This window comes from Vanacampus margaritifer, chromosome 13 (genome assembly GCF_051991255.1).
Source record: "Vanacampus margaritifer isolate UIUO_Vmar chromosome 13, RoL_Vmar_1.0, whole genome shotgun sequence".
NCBI lineage: Eukaryota > Metazoa > Chordata > Actinopteri > Syngnathiformes > Syngnathidae > Vanacampus > Vanacampus margaritifer.
In genome coordinates, this window is record NC_135444.1 from 8,558,718 (window position 1) to 8,575,453 (window position 16,736).

General features: G+C 37.0%; 2 protein-coding genes across 2 annotated transcripts in view; both read left to right on the forward strand.

Moving 5' to 3' along the window:
• LOC144062840 (adhesion G protein-coupled receptor D2) overlaps nt 1–16,736 on the forward strand; it is an 88,670-nt gene that overhangs the window by 1,125 nt on the left and 70,809 nt on the right. Inside the window, exons 4-19 of the mRNA XM_077584592.1 lie at nt 149–373; nt 3,115–3,300; nt 3,450–3,529; nt 3,682–3,966; nt 4,199–4,310; nt 4,576–4,722; nt 4,811–4,913; nt 5,875–5,986; nt 6,676–6,731; nt 6,827–6,953; nt 7,103–7,206; nt 10,951–11,053; nt 11,882–12,035; nt 12,251–12,384; nt 13,383–13,498; nt 15,068–15,188. Of these exons, the coding sequence (XP_077440718.1) occupies nt 149–373; nt 3,115–3,300; nt 3,450–3,529; nt 3,682–3,966; nt 4,199–4,310; nt 4,576–4,722; nt 4,811–4,913; nt 5,875–5,986; nt 6,676–6,731; nt 6,827–6,953; nt 7,103–7,206; nt 10,951–11,053; nt 11,882–12,035; nt 12,251–12,384; nt 13,383–13,498; nt 15,068–15,188 (2,165 nt within the window). The remainder of the gene's footprint in view (nt 1–148; nt 374–3,114; nt 3,301–3,449; nt 3,530–3,681; nt 3,967–4,198; nt 4,311–4,575; nt 4,723–4,810; nt 4,914–5,874; nt 5,987–6,675; nt 6,732–6,826; nt 6,954–7,102; nt 7,207–10,950; nt 11,054–11,881; nt 12,036–12,250; nt 12,385–13,382; nt 13,499–15,067; nt 15,189–16,736) is intronic.
• LOC144062754 (adhesion G protein-coupled receptor D2-like) lies at nt 450–1,837 on the forward strand. The gene is made up of 3 exons (XM_077584440.1): nt 450–474; nt 1,216–1,609; nt 1,648–1,837. The coding sequence occupies exons 1-3, from the start codon at nt 450–452 to the stop codon at nt 1,835–1,837; spliced, it is 609 nt and encodes a 202-aa protein (XP_077440566.1).

Below are 16,736 nucleotides of genomic sequence, written 5' to 3' on the forward strand. Positions count from 1 at the left end.
TTAATTACATAAATTGAAAAAAAAAAATCATTCAAAAAATTTGGTTAAATATAGTGTTTAGTATTGTATAATGTATTACCATAAAATAATTGTTGACAATTATGACACTTTTTTTTGGTCCCCACTAATGGCAATTCTCTATTAACAGCTCTTATACTGGAAACCCGAGCCCTTACATATGAGGAAACATCCTATGAATACATACCTGATGACTTGGAATGGGACAGTGCAGAAGAATTGTGTTACCAGCGCTCTGGGGCCTTAGCGAGTATCTCCAGTTCTCTTGAGAATCAAGAGATAAAGAACTATTTAAAGTCTGTGAACATCTCTGAAGCTGTGTGGATTGCCAAGAAATTCACAACTCATCTGCAAAGTAGGTTGATTATTTATTCCTGAGCTGTCTTTATGCTTGATGTCATGACACAAAACCTCAGCAGACCTGGTCAAGTATGGCCTGGAGGCCACATCCGGCCTGTACGTTTTGACTTTTTGTGAATTTTCCGACACCTCTAGCAATTACTATTCCAAAAAAAGAGAGCAGCAAAAATTACAACAGTGGTCCTAATATTAGGAGCATTCTGATTTCCTGCTCAGTGCAGGGGGAAGAGAATTTGGCCTGATGATATTGTAGGCAAATTACAATTATTTAATGTACAATACGTCAAACTAATTTCCCACCCCTGCTTAGTGTACCTCACACATTTAGCTTTTTCTTTGGCATTTTGCAACACCAATTCCAAAATGGAGCATTTGCAATAGAGGCATAAACATGTGAAGCTGTATGAAATGAGAAATACACTATGAATGCTCCAAATAGTGTGTGAAGTGCCTTTGTCCTGCAAATTACCTTGTTTAAATCATAATATCAATTTAGTTTTATGATGGTGACAGTAAAAAACTGGAATGGATTGTTTTTGTTTTCAATCAGATAACGGATGGATGGATATTTCGTACGGGTAGGCTAGTAAAGGCTACATAGTTTTAAAGTTGTCCAGGAATGTGGTAAATGGGCATTCACTTGTATAGTCTATAGTAAATGGACTGTTTTGTATATAGAACTTTATCTACACCATATTGTGCCCAAAGTGCTTTACAAAGCCTCCCATTCACACATACATTCATACATCAGTGGTCGGCTGTAGGACTCTGCCAGGTCCACTGGGAACTAATTAGGGTTCAGTGTCTTGCTGAAGAAGACTTTGACATGGTCACAAGGGGTGAGGATCGAACCCACAACCTCCCGGAAAAAAGCTTCCTGCGAAACTTTGATTATTGAGTTCATCGGCCGATTAGACCGGAAGAATGCCCATCCTCTTCACAAGTTTTCGTCCATGGGGATTGGGCACAGTGACTTTTTGGATTTACGCTTCAACCTTAACTGTGTTGCAATTTCCACCATTGTTTCTTATTCCACCCAGTCATATATTAATGAGTTCCAGCTCTGTGCAAATCTGATCCAAGGAAAGCCTGTGCATCTGGCTCTGCTCGTACATGCTATTCATGGTGCTTCCCAAGAATTCTTCAACCCCGACGGCTCCTGGCACTGGATTTGCGTTTCTTGGAATCAGAATGGTCAACGCTGGACACTATTAGCTGATGGCCATGTACTGTAATCTACAGCAGGAATGGCTTGAACACTTGGGACAGCATTGGGCCAGATGGCCTTTTTATTATCGGTCAGGAGCAGGACACCTTTGGGGGCTCATTTGACAAGGATGAGTCATTCTCAGGCAGCATCACTAAGATTCACATATGGGATCGGGTACTGAACAGAAGTGAAATGAACTCTGTGGAAAAGGAGTGTATACCCAATACATCTGGACTGATTTTCAAGTAGAACTGGGTATCAATGGAAACAACGCTGTGGAGCAGCAACCCATGCAATGATAAATTGGGCAGCTTTCGGCATCATCAGAATGGGGGAAAAAATGGAAGGCTACCACATTCAATTAAAGAAGATCTCATCAAGAACAGACACAAATCCAGTGCATTCACATGGTTTGGCACTGCAGCTTAGTTGCTGCACTGGTATTAGGGCTGGGTATGGTTGCTGTGAAGAAAAACAATCACAAAGAGACGATTCGAAATTCATTTTGGAGTGCACACGTCATGACTTTCACATGTGCCAAAAATCTGAGATGCATTTATGTGCGGACTCCACCCATTGGGCAAGCCAAGCAAGATGGGATAAATGGTGGGAAAAAACAACAACTAAAAGACAAAATCAAAAAATCTGGGGGAAAAAAAAGATTATACAAGGAATGTGGATGTGAATGTTTGAATCAGGAAAATGATCAAATCCTAAACTTAAAAAAAAAATGAGCTTATGATGCACAGTGTTCATAGTATAGTTGCTCCAAACTGCTACCAAAACCTGTTTTGTTGCCAGTTCTGAAGTAATAAAAGAAAACAATTAAATTGTAACGCAGTGATATAATTTGGTAGTAGAATGGTATAAGAGAAAGTCAACAACTGACTAAAGCAAGATTTTATTAAATTACTTACAGTATGAACAACACAAAAATTAGAGTGGAGAGAAGTTCTTCCCTGCTTTGGCAAACTTAATATGTTAGTAAAAGCACATATGCTCATTGTTAATGTTTAATGGGTTTGTGGTCTGACAGAATTTCTCTTTTGCCTGTTTCCCCTGCTCTACTCAATTTAAGTTCCTTACAGTTCTTGTTAAATGTTTTGTGACTCGCGTCACTTGTAATCCACCCATAAAAACAAACTCTGTCCCATTCTGACTTCATAGTCCCCTATGACTTTTGAGAGTCCAACACGCTCCTCCTACTGGGATGAATGTGTAGAAAAGACAACATATTTATACTCCTGGAACAACTTGCTGCTCAGGAACAAATTCTTATCAGGATTTTTTTCAATCTCTTAGGTGCAAGGGAATGAAAAAAATGTAGGCTACTTAAAAATTTGTTGGCTAACGTTAAACAATGGATCACAATCATGACATTTGGTCCATTTAGTTTCCTACAAATTTGTATTATTATTATTATTATTATTATTATTATTATTATTATTATTATTATTATTATTATTATTATTATTATTATTATTACTATTATTATTACTATTAACCCTCCTCTTTTCTGTATCTAGGTAACATATCTGTCTTTTTGGGCTCCATATTGGACGGAAAGCCCTTGGAGAATCAGACATTTTCCTTAAAGATTGTGCACAGCCCTCAGCCTGATGAAGAGTGTGACATTTTTGACCCCGTTACAGGGAGCTTGAGCCACGACAATTGTGACTCGTTCAGAGGAGCTGTCTGCCAGTATAAGAAAGGTACCTTTGACAATGTGCATTGTGATAATGCTATGACATTTTAGGTGTGCATTACATTTTGGAAACAACTGTTTAAGATGACTATCTTTTCAGTATAATAATTGTCTTTTTAGCTTGCTAATTGTGTTAATTGAATGGTATTTTGTTAGTTATAGAAGTTCAGGATGTTTTCCATTCCCCAAAGACACCGTTGTTCAGCATATTGAGCCAGTACCCTTTAACCAGTCCCGTGAGTTGAACTTTCTGAATGTCTTTTGTTATTGTTGTAAATGTTAAGTTTTAAGACACAATTTTAATAGTTCAAACTATTGTAGGACTATAATCCTGCATAATAGTTCACTTGAATTGACTAATATATCATTGTCTTTTTGGTGTGATTAGAGTGACGTTGCCTCCTGGGACAGAGAGATAGATTTACTGCATCAGCTGGCCCGAGCTATCCTGGAGACAATAGAGGCTGGTGGGCCAAATGTCCTCACATCCAATGATATCCACGTTCTAGCCCAAAGGATGGAGATGGGCTGGTCTGCTCTGGCTAGTAGCCATGCAGCCGGCGCTAATGCAGCAGAGGCCATGGCGTCCATTGCGACAGATTACGTAAAGATGTCGAGTTTGATGCTGGAGCCTCATGTGGCTCAACAGTGGATTGGTTTAACAGATGACGGGGTGAGGCTTGAACAAAGCATCCTTATTTGATAGAGATGGGCCTTCATTTAATTTGTCTTTTAAAAATAATGCCAATGATGCTCGCTGAGCCTTTTTATTTTATTAAATGTTCTACAGCCTAAAGCTTGGCAAGACGGATTTCGCTTGAATGTATTATCAAGCCCATCGAATTGTCGATTGGCCACAATTCCTTACATAATTAATATTGTTCCATTCTGATTTTCTTCAACAGATCAGCATGGGGCCATTTACTATCGTCAATAGCATTGACAATCTTACTGAAACTCTGGCAGACATACTTTCTGCTGAAGCAAAAAGCTTCTCACTTTCTACCAAGAATATAGGTACTAAAACGTCTTAAGAAAATACTGTGACATATTTCATAATAGTAGTTTAACTAACACATATTTTATTGGTGTTACTTTCTCTAGAGGATCACACATATCAGAAAGGGAGTCCTTTTTACTGGTCTACTGAATTAATGACATGTGTGCATCATTCATTTCTTTTGTTTGATGTTGTTTTGTGTGCATTGCACATTTCTGCTTTGAATTTACTCATTTTAATGTGTTTTCTTTGCTCTGTGGCTTCTGCTGTCTTTGTGAGTAGATGTATTCATCAGGAGACACAAGCTGACTGAAGAAAGCTGCTGTCAAACATTTAAACCGTCTGACATCAGCTCCAGCACGGTTAGCAGAAATAGCCAGGATGAGCTGTTTATCCCAGACTCTGAGTTACAGAGGATTCATAAACTTGGTAACAAAAATACACACGTTGCAAAACAAAGTCTTGCTGTTCTTTAATTTGCTACGCATTATAAGCACAATTTCTTTTCTGGTTTTAGGACATCAGGATGTGATGCTTATTCACACTCATTACAGCCATTTGAACGAGATTGTATCTGGTGCGGCACAGCCTTTTCTAAGTCAGCAAGAGAAAGTGAAAAGGTTGGGATTTTAACGATCCTATACTGTGAAATTATCATGCTGGGTTGGGTTGGAGAAAATGTAGAGATTAGTTATGCTCACTCTTAAACCAGTGCCACCAGAATGTCTTGATTTTAGTGTTTGTATACAATAGTTTTTAAAAGAAAAGCGAAAGTTTTATGTATGTATGTATCTGTAGCGCGTTTCGTACACGTGGTAACTTAATATGCTTTACGTGATTAAAAGTACAACTTTTAAAAACAAACAACTAAGGATTAGTCCTGGGTGGTATTGGGACCGTTTTGGGCATTTTGATGGTTCTGACCAGGCTATTTCAAAATAAAATACGGGTTGACAATAGAGTACAGAAATAAAAGAGGCTTACTAAAATTCCTAAAAGAGCATATAGTGCAAGAAAAAAACATTAATAAAAATGCTTTGAGAGAGAGAGAGAGTAGTTTTCACTTAAAAAAAAACTAAATTAAAAACATTCACACTTGAGGCTGACTTTGCTTCTATTAGCATGTTATTCCATTTGTTTGCAGCATATCAATTACATGCTGCTTCACCATGTTTTCTTTGAACTCTGTACTCCACTATTTGTTGTGGGTTTCAGACCTTTGATCCCTACTAGGTTTATATGTTCTGAACATTCCTTTAATATAACCAGGACCTAAACTATTTACTGATTTATAAGCTAGTAACATAACTTAAAACTATTCTATAGAATTCTATTGACGCTCGTATAGAAACTTAAAGAGAAATATTCTTTGATCTCTTCTCCTTATTTGTCTTCTTGCGAAAAAAAAAAGCATCTACACTTAGTTAGTTTAAGAGCATACCCTAAACTGTCCATTGGTGTCCATGTTTCTTGATCTACTGTATATGTACCCTCAGTAGATTGACCACTAGGCCAATCCCCGTTCTAGAATAAGTTTTTGTTACCAAAACTGACATTAAGTGAGGTTGTCTCCTTCCTTAGCATTCTCTCAGGTCACCTGGCTTCTGCTGTCATATCAGCCACTGTCCGTGATGCTTCAAAGACCCAAACGATCCCCGTTGCTGTCGAGTACTCGCTATCCTCATCACATGTGGTAATGTTTGATAAGCAACGCTTTTACTCTCTGCACACAATTCGTTAGGTGTCTTTTTCAATGCTTTTACAGTGAGTATGCGTATTTTTCCCAGGTCTTAGTAAAAAAAAAAATATTACTCAACATTATTAATGTAACAAATGGGCATGAATATTGATTCATTGATTTAAGTCTTAAGAATTGAAATGATTGCCAGGTAATCGTGTGATCTTGCAACTCAGGCAAATTGAAGTGCACTACTTGGCTGCAAATAGTTTACACTTCAAAAGGCAGGGATGTCATTTTAGCTGTGGGAACCTTGGCCAGGCGGCATTATTCTACTCAGTACAACATTGGCGTTGAAATAGTAGTTGGTAACATTCAGAGAGAGATTCTCCCATCCCATTAAAAATATTGGGGGGAAAAGTAACAATGAATTCATTGATTTTCATCTTCCTCCTAGTTGATTGATTAAATTAAGTGAAATGTCCCTCCCTAATCACAGCTGACTTGCATACTTCACCTTTTAAATATTAAAAAGGAGTTACTATATCACCTTGACCCCATACCATTAATTTCTTCCTACTTCCAATCTCACTCCTCTTGCCATATAAGCCCCTCTATAAAGTTGTCATTAAATTGCAAGTAAATTCAACACATTTTACCATCCAAAGATATATATATATCGGTGAATGTGTTTCTGCTTCTAGGTGGAGTATGCACAGAGATATTCTCCAGTCTGTGCCTTCTGGAATTTCAGCCTGGTGTAAGTTTCATCAGCAAAAGAATGACTGCATCAGTGTTATCTAATGACTGAGCTAGTAATTTTGTTCTTGTGTATTTATTTGTGTTGATGCATAGGAATAATCATACCAGTGGCTGGTCCAGTGAGGGCTGCAGTGTGATCTTTGCTGGCTCTGGTGTTACTTCCTGTCTATGCAACCATACCACCAACTTTGCAGTCTTGATGAATTACTTAAAACCAAAGGTGACTCACAAGCGACAATCCAAGTGCTCTTCCAGTTTTAAAACATATTTTTTTGTATTGCAATTTGTTTACAAAGAGGGACAAATTCAATAAGATTGAATAATTATTCACTCTTCTCTTTTACATGCCCATGTTTTACCGCATCCCAGTGGAGTCCTGAGGAAGAGCTTGTTTTGACCAAGCTGACTTTCATCGGCTCGGGAGCGTCGTTGTGTGCTCTGGTGGTGACATTGATGCTGTTCACTGTGTTGGAGTGAGTACCTGCTCACGCACAATATCACATGCCTTACAGTAAATGAGTGAAAATAAAGTTTTTGCACTCGTGCGCACCTCGGCTGTCTGCAAATATAAAGCCCAATGTGTTAAAACATACAAATGGCTTTTACAGAACTTGATATTATGACCCCTTCATTTGAAAAATGAAATCTGAAACACTCCAGGACCAAAATGTGGAAACACAGTGAAATGAAACAGTGGAAAATATAACCAGTCTCTTGTGGTTTTGAGCTGATCACCATTGGATTTCATGCCCGGCTGACATTGTTTTGTTTTAGTTTTTTTGCTTTGCACAATCATTTTGGTGCAGGTTGACATGGCTACAAAGCTTTTTATAGACATGGTATTGAGAGAACCCCTTCCTTATACTGCTGACATGAACAGCGGAAAATATGGAGTTGTTCTCTCTTTTCAGCAATGAGTTTCCACTTTTCTGGGAATACTTTCTACGAAATGTTGGCGTCTCTATGGGAATTTTACACAGCACATTTGTGAGGTCGGAGCTCAATGATGCTGAGCCTGAGAGATGGCCTGGCTCCCAGCCGTTTGATGTGGTTGAGTTCATGGGCCTTCGCACAGTTTTTCCACATAAAACGTGTGGGTTTCAATGCATTGTCCATGTAGTCCGATGTGGCCACAGCTACTTGTTGATGTAAAGCAGCAACAGCACCACTGAGCGACATTTCCTTTTCTGAATAGATTTGTATTTATTTTATAAAGATCATTTCATTGGCTTGCGTGCACCGTCTCAGTGACTATTAGTGAAGAAGAATGTAAAATAAATGGATAGAAAGAAGAAAGTAAAAAATAAAATAAAAATCGGCCTCGTGGCTGAACGCACTTTGGACCTGCAGCCAAATTGAGTTTACATAATATATATATATATATATATATATATATATATATATATATATATACATAAAATGGGCAGCACGTCCGCCTCTCAGTGCAGAGGACGTGAGATCGAGTCCGAGCTTCGGCCTTCCTGGGTGGAGTGTGCATGTTCTCCCCGTGCTTGCGTGGGTTTTCACCAGGTACTCCGGTTTCCTCCCACATTCCAAAGACATGTATGGCAGGTTAATTGAACAATCCAAATTGTCTATAGGTGTGATTGTGAGTATGGTTGTTCGTCTCTGTGTGCCCTGTGATTGGCTGGCAACCAGTTCAGGGTGTACCCCGCCTACTGCCCGAAGCCAGCTGGGATAGGCTCCAGCACCCCCGCGACCCTTGTGAGGAAAAGCGGTTAAGAAAATGGATGGATGGATATATAGAAAATATGATTTTTTTATGTGAAAATATTAATTTGGCTGGCATTGCTGCATTTTGTTCCAATTATCAACAAAAGGACTTTAACTAAATTTTGAGGAAATCGATTGAAATTTTATGGGTGCCACCAAGCACACAAACTGTAAAATGTGATATTTTTAGTGTAATTGTCCAAAGTTCACTGGGAAATGTTGAATACAGTACAGTTTTTAACAGTAGTATATTCTCTTGGTTCATCAAAGTTCATTTAGTTTGTTTAGCCTGATTTTTTTGAAATAGTGATGGAAATTAGACACATATAAAGCTGAATTGATTTTATTACACACAAGGAGCATTACTGACACACATAGAGGAACAATCTCTCTTTAGTGGCTAACTAATAGAATAAAAGTGTATATTAACTAAACCAGGGTTCACCAATTGTGGTCCTCAAGAGTTCGGAGTCGTGCAACACACCTGATACTAAAGATCAGGATCTTTATCAGGCATACTGATGAGCTGATTATATGAATCAGGTGTGGTAGTGGGCGGAAACATCTCAAATCTACAACACTCCGGACCTCGATGACCGGAATTGGTGAACACTGAACTAAACCCTAAACTTAATTGCTCGCTCAGTGACAGAGTCCCCTCCACTTTACCATTGCATCATCCACTCACCCACTGGATATGTCTCCCTAAAAGTAACCATGCTATTCAGGGATTAGCTTGCGTTTGCAGCTGCGAAGGTTGGGTTGTTGGCTGGGGTCAAGTTCAACTACCTGCAGCACATTCTGCAGATGCTGCTCCTTCCAAACAAAATCAGATGTGACGCCACACTCGGCACAGTCATTGACCACATTGATTGCACGTACATTGATCTCACTTTTTATGCATGATTACTAACAATAATTGGGTCATTTTTATTAGCTATGGTGCCATTTTAGCCTTCAAAATGTTTTTCCTTTAACTCTCAATACTTTTTTCATTTAATATCAAACAGTGCTCATTATATAAAAGGAAAAACCTATTGGTCCAGTTTAACACGTTATGATGTAGCCATTTTTAAGATATTGTTTTAACTAACTAACTAACTAACTAACTAACTACCGTGTCAGCAAACCTTTGCTAGCTTAGTTAGCGTTATGTAATGAACACAAAATAACTATATAAAGACCTAAATGACTGTAAAAGTAAAAAAAAAAACATCGGCAAACAAACAACACAATTACAGATATGATAGTGTAATGTACGCAACAATAATTGGGTCATTACTAGTTGCTATTCTGTGCCATTTTAGCTATAAAACAGTTTTGTTTCCTTTAACAGTCAATCATTTATCATTTAATATCAATCAGGGTTTATTATACTGTAAAAAAAACCTACTGGTCCATCTTAACATGTTATGATGTAACCATTTTTTGAATAGGTTTGTTTAACTAGCCTAACTGTGGTTAGCAAACGCTTGCTAGCTGATGTTAGCTTTATGCAATGAACACAAAATAACTATATAGGCCTCTATGACTGTAAAAGTAAAAATAAAAAATACACAACCGATATGATGATAAAATGTAATAAGACTATACAGTATATACCCAACTGAAACAATGAAGGCCACTTCAGTTTCTTGAGAAGCAGTCTTTTGTTATACCTCACATTGCTTTTGCACGTCGCTTTGGCACCCATTGACCACAATATACTAATAGTCAAAAAACAAAAACAAATATATGGTGGCACCCTTTAACCATCATATATTGGAGAAATATTTTGCATGTGTGATTTCTAGGTATATTGGAACACTTTTGGGTCCCAGCAGTCCCAAAGTGCATCTGCGACCCCTTCACTCAAAAAATAAAATAAAAATAAATAAATGACAAAAAAAAATTGATGTATTCTCTCTTTGTGGCCCGGGTCGAGGCCAAGTGATAGTATAGTGGCTCTTATGGCTCATACTTTATAGTGCAAAACATTTTGGTGCGCGCATATACAAGGGTGCCTTATAGAGTCTAGTATAACAAAAAGCAGCATTCAAATGGTCTTATAATGGGTTTTAATGTCACAACAATTCGCTAAAAAGAGCACTATATTGTCACGGTTGCTACCATAGCTTTTCTTCTGTGGCCACTATAAGTATTGACCAGGGCTAATCTTCTAATTACAGTTGTCTACACGTGCGTTCACTCCAAAGGTTGATGGTAGCATTTTGTGGCTGTTAATTAGTAGAAGGGCCACAATGGGATCCTAATAGGCCATGAAGGAGCTGCTACCACTATTTATTTACTGTGTACTGTACTGCGTGCAACCTTGCATTGTACATATGATATGCGTACAAACATTAAAGTGTACAGTATTATTATTTAGTGAGCAATAATTTAATTCAATAATCAATATCATTTTCAAATGTTTGGATTCAAACGATTGCCTTTTGTGAGAGCTTCACCAATTTAAACTGATTTTCCACTTGTTTTTCCACTAGCATACCTCGATCTGACAGGACATCCATCCATAAGAACCTGTTTATTGCTCTGATCTGTGCTCAAGTGATTCTGCTGTGCAGTGGCTCGGCTATTCACAACAAGGTGCAGTACATAGGCATAATTGCACACATTGAAACTAGTGACAAACAAATGACTTTTTAACAGGTAGTGAAATTTTGCTCTCAATATATGATACATACTGTAGTTGAAATGATTCATTATCATAGTAATACTAATATGCAAAATGTGTTTTTAAACTAGCTACGCATAAACTGATACAGAAATTTAAATCATTCCAATAATGTTGTACTCAAGGTCATGTCAAGGTGAGCTGGACTTCTTGGGGCTGATTTTTGAAAATTCATTAAATGGTTACAGATGTACAAAATAGCCTGAGTGATTATTGAGTAGGTCACCTGTCATTTAAAAAAAGGCTTTTTAGACAGATCGCTGTGGCTTTTAAATGATCATCCAAATATGTAAAATATTCTACATTTTCAATACACAAACAAATTTCCTGAAAAGTTGTTTTGGATAGTGAATGCATATGCTGTATATGGTTTTTTTTTGCCAAGTAAACCAAGTCTATATATTCTCCAAAAACTAAATAAATTTTAAAAATAAATAAATTAATTAATTAATCAATTGAGAAGGATCTTTGCAGTTGCGACAGTATCGACTCTTTGTTTGGGAAAGGAACTTGGAGTGAAGCATGTGTGACTAGTTTTGGGATAGATATGTGCTTTTGCTAATTAACCGATAGGTTGTGCACAAATGTAACTCTGTTTGGCCAAATGAGCTTGCAGTTTTGAAAATGTCATCACAGTTTCAAGAAATGTGCCAAACCTATGGAGAAAAACTGTAATAGAGCATCTGAAACAGCAAATATAACTTTTCTATGTGGGCCCGCCTGTGTTGGTGTGTTTGTAGGTTGCTTGTACACTTGTGGCAGCATTGCTCCACCTCTTCTTCATGGCTGCCTTTAGCTGGATGCTGGTTGAAGGTTTGCTGCTTTGGAGCAAGGTGGTTGCGGTCAACCTCAGCGAAGAAAGACACATGAAGTATTATTATCTCATCGGCTGGGGTAAAACGATTTTATCTTGGCATATTCTCAGTTTTTTTGCTACCTTATGAAGGTCAAATCTGAAATTGGAAAATACTCTTTTTCTATTAAAGTGTTCTTTTACTGTGCCATCTTCCATTTTGCTCACATTTATTCCTATATTTTATTTTAATATTACACTGTACACCGATCATTTAATTCTCCATTGTTGTTTCTTGTTCTCGTCTTGCCTACAGGTCTGCCAGTGCTCATAGTCACCATCACGCTGGCTTCGGCCTCAGGCAAATACTTGGCGGACGGCTACTGTTGGCTCAGTGTTCAGAACGGTGTCATCTGGGGCTTTGCTGGGCCTGTCATTTTCATCATCATGGTCAGTAAATTACCCCTGCATCATCACACAATTTACCGTATAATCTAGGGCTGTCACAAACGGATCATTTTAGAATCGATTATCCTATCGATGATTCCATTATTACTGGCATCGCAAATATGGCTTAACAATTATTAATTGTAGTTTCATGTCATACATTTTTGTACGATTTTTTTTCCCCAGCACTAGTGTAATGTATCTTGATCATTGCTGACATGTGTGATCATGCCACATGCAAAAAATATTCACTTGTTGTATGCCTAAAACCTGTCTTGCAACAAGGTACTCAAAATTCAAATTGATGTTGCGCTTATGGTGTGTTTAATAATCTTTTCTATTGTGTACAATACACCAAAAATACTACTTACCCTTACAAACCTCTTTATCTTGCTTTTTTGTATATTTTGTTTATTTCCAAATAGGTTTAGAAACCTTTTAATTGTTTGTGTATACATTAGTTAAGCGATTATTCATAAAATTAATTAAAGCAAAGCATGGAGAGTCTCTGTCGCTGACATGCATATGTGCAGTAAATGAATGAAGCCAAATGCCTCTCTCCTTTTATAGCTACAACAGCTTGAGAAATTATTTTTACCTTAACAATTGTGCCATGCTGTGTGTGGTTCAATTAAAATTTAAATATTTGTGGCACCTCACAACATTATTTTCTGCTAATTCGGTTTTTAAGTTGCAACGAGTTGGTTTATGAATGGGGTCAAGGCTCATTTGCTTGGTGAGTTTGAGGTGCGGGCAATATTATTATTATTATTATTATTATTATTATTATTTATGTAGTAATGTATTTATTTTTTACTTTTACAGTTCAGTCGTGTTCATCCACAATGCTGGAAAAGTATGTCAAATGTGAGGTGGTCAGGGAAAGAAAAAAACAATTATTATTAATTCTTAAATTTATTTTTTTCCCCCCCTTGCCCCCTCATTTATATGTAATAAATGATGTAGGTATCAGTATTTTATTTATGTTTTTTTCATTACAGGTGAATGTCATGGTATTGACTCGAGTGGTGGTCATCACTATTTCCACAGCCAAAAGGAGGTCCATTATGCTGGCGATGGGTGCCAGTCCATTGGAACAAACCTACGAGCAAGTTAGGTACTGGCCATGAGGGGGCGCAATTTGTCCTCTTTTTAAATATTTTTCACCAGCGCTGCAGGCCTTGGAAGAGGCGGCTGTCTTCCGAAGGCACCAGAGAAAAGGATTTGTCATTTGTAAAACAGTGAGGCTCATTCATCAAATAAGATAGAAATACATTTTGAATTGATTATATTAGTGTTGTCCATAAAATATTCATCAGTTTTGAGCCACTTCAAATGCTTTCAACCCAATGTCCCTGAATGTTTTAGGGTCTTTTACTTTTCATCAGACGCATGAATTAATTCAGACAAAGTGGCTTTTTTTTCTCTGCATTGACAATTAGGTAACATATTATGCTATTACAGTTTAATTTCTAAATTAATCTTACTCTATTATGAAAGCTGTTTGCAATGCGATTCTGCAATTTATTTTTTCCCCTCACCTATTTTTAATATCAAATTAGGAATGTTATTTACACAAAAAGTCCACATTTACTGAAGTTTTGTACAATATTTCTACAATTTAAACGATAAAACATGGGCTGGGATGTATTTAGCTGTATGCCTTTTTTTAATGTATTCATTTTTAACTGAATAAGCATGTTGGTAAAGACTAAAACAACATTTTAAAAAGAAAAATGGCAACATTTTATATTAAGCTCTAATTCAATGTGTATTTTTTTTGGCAACATCATTTAAATTAGAGGTCATTATAGAGGGTGAAAAAAATAGTGCTACACGTTTGTCTCTCTAGTTTCTACAATCAAAACGTACGGTGATTGGTCATTCAAAGTGCAGCCAAAAATCTGTTTGCAACCCATATATCCAATCAAATAAACCAACCAGTCACATAAACCATTGCAATATGAAAATAATTAGCTTGGGTTTTAGATTTTCATTGTAATTATGTGTGTAACAAATCTTGGCCTGTTTTTTTCATTCATACGTTGCCATGCAAAAACATCACAGCTGTGTTCCTGGGCTAATCTGTGTGAATCTCTCCCACATGTGATCCAGTAGATTTCCGACCAGAAGTCTTGTAAATGATTCTATTGGTGAAAATTATGTCAAAAGTGTGTATTTTTTTTCCCCTCAACCTCAGCCCACCAGGCCTCACAGTAGGCACACTATAAGAATTTTCAAAGCTGCCCTTGAACCGTTTGGCACCCCTGGGTGGCAGCCATCTCGGAAACTCAAACAAATTCCTCCAATGAATAAGCCGGGGCCTGCCGCCATCCATGTCACAATTTGAACACACGCATTCACAGCTGGTGTGGTTTGGCAGTCACCTGAGTGGGAAGCTAATTCCACTCTAAACAGAATTAAATGAGATTTAAGGTGGGAAGTTGTCACCCTGTGAGTCTTCCAAGCCACACAGCCACTGTGTGGAACTGCTAGTCATTCAAGGTTGCTCAAAAATATCCTAAGAAGTAGAAACAAATCTAGAAAAGTGTGCATAGTCATAAAAGAAGATTTGAATAACAATTGATGGTTTGCCAACATATTTGGACTCACTTGTAATTTGTGAGTGTGTTTAAAAATCCTGCATGGGTACTGTATGCCTCACAATAGTGTCATATGATCACAGGGCTGCTGTTAAAGCAGTTTTGGTTCTGCTGCCCATTCTTGGATTGACGTGGCTGTGTGGTGTCCTTGTGCCATTCTCCATTGTCATGGCCTACATCTTCATCATCCTCAATTCACTACAGGTACGCACCAAACTACACAATTGCAAAGATGTTGCACCTTGCAAGCATACATAATAATAATAATAATAATAATAATAATCATCATTATATAATACTAATAATAATAATAATAATAATAATTATTATTATTATTATTATTATTATTGTGTTAGTGTTATTTAATAAAGTGACATCTTTTATAATTGAAAAAAATATCTGGATCACTATGAAATCACAAACCTGATCATGTTTAGTATTGAATATGTCATTGTAAAATGATAACACTATTCACAAGAGAAGTGTAAAGAGAGTTAACATTTAAAACAAAATATGCATTTATACACACACCGTGTATGCTGTACTAAATTGGTACAGCTTGACAGCATCCAGATCTCGCTTCATTGCAGGAAATGTTTGTTGTGAAAGCTCATATGATACCACATGATATTTTTGATTGTTGGTTCCACCTGTGACTATGCTGTTCACCTGTGATAAAAAATTTGATTTACTGCAAAATTAGGGACTGATGGCAAAACCCAGCACAATGTCGCTCAGTGTGCGAGGGGCCTTGAATATTATATTTATTTACAGTGGTAAAGTAATCATAAATAGTTCCTGATGAGTAATTATTCAGAAAAAAATAGGTGTTCATACATCATATTGGATAACACATAGTCAAATGTTGCATTGTTCTGAATTTGCAGAGATGTAAACATGCATGGTGGTTCCACACTAATCAAATTTGCATAACTTCAGAATTAAATTCACCCTCCATTTGTTGCAATGCATAATAAAAATGTAAGCGCTACACAAAACTGCAACCGGAACAAAACGGGAGAGCAATTTCAAAAATATCTCTAGTTACAAACTATATCCTGCATTTTTGGTTTTTGTTGAAAGGTTTTCCATTATACATTCTCCTCTCGCTGGATGTACACAGACTGTCAAGGCTTTTATTTGTCAGTGGCAAAGGCTGATGCAGAAATTGGGGTAATAAAAAAAAAAGACGAATAGATGTGGTTTTATTTTAACAGTAGAATTGCATTTGTATTGTTTGTTTGCATTATTCCTGTCATAGGCAATCTAAGGTCAATATGGTTGTGCTGAGCAGTCTAAATGCTTTTAGTGCTGAAATTTGAAGGATAGATTTGCCACAGATTTTTAGAGAGGGTCTATATTGCAGTCCAATTATACATTTGTTACCTTTGTGTTGCAACATTGTTGACAATTTGTTGTAAACTTGTACAGACAATTATTCCCTTAATTCTCTGATTAACCCTCCCGCCTCCCCCTCACTTTTTTTATTTGCATCAAATAATTAGAAGGAATGAAGTCATGTAATTGTGAGAGGGTGGTTGTTGTTCTCAGCATCAATCTTCTGCAGTATATTTAATTGAGCTGTATTTTAAGGAAATAATCAATAATGGTTTTAGCTGTTGTCTGACAATTAAGTCAAGTGTCCTACTTGCTACAAATAGCCTCTTCCTTACTGCTAATATTGTTTTTCATGAAGATAATGAATGCACATGGTTTTGCTGTGCTAATTTGCCTGAACATATTGATCTTTAC

Coding starts and splice junctions, on each gene's coding strand:
- LOC144062754 (XM_077584440.1), top strand. CDS start 450: ATGGCCTGGAGGCCACATCCGGCCT. Junction 475..1,215: donor CTGGAGGCCACATCCGGCCT/GTACGTTTTGAC, acceptor CATGGTCACAAG/GGGTGAGGATCGAACCCACA. Junction 1,610..1,647: donor TTAGCTGATGGCCATGTACT/GTAATCTACAGC, acceptor CACTTGGGACAG/CATTGGGCCAGATGGCCTTT.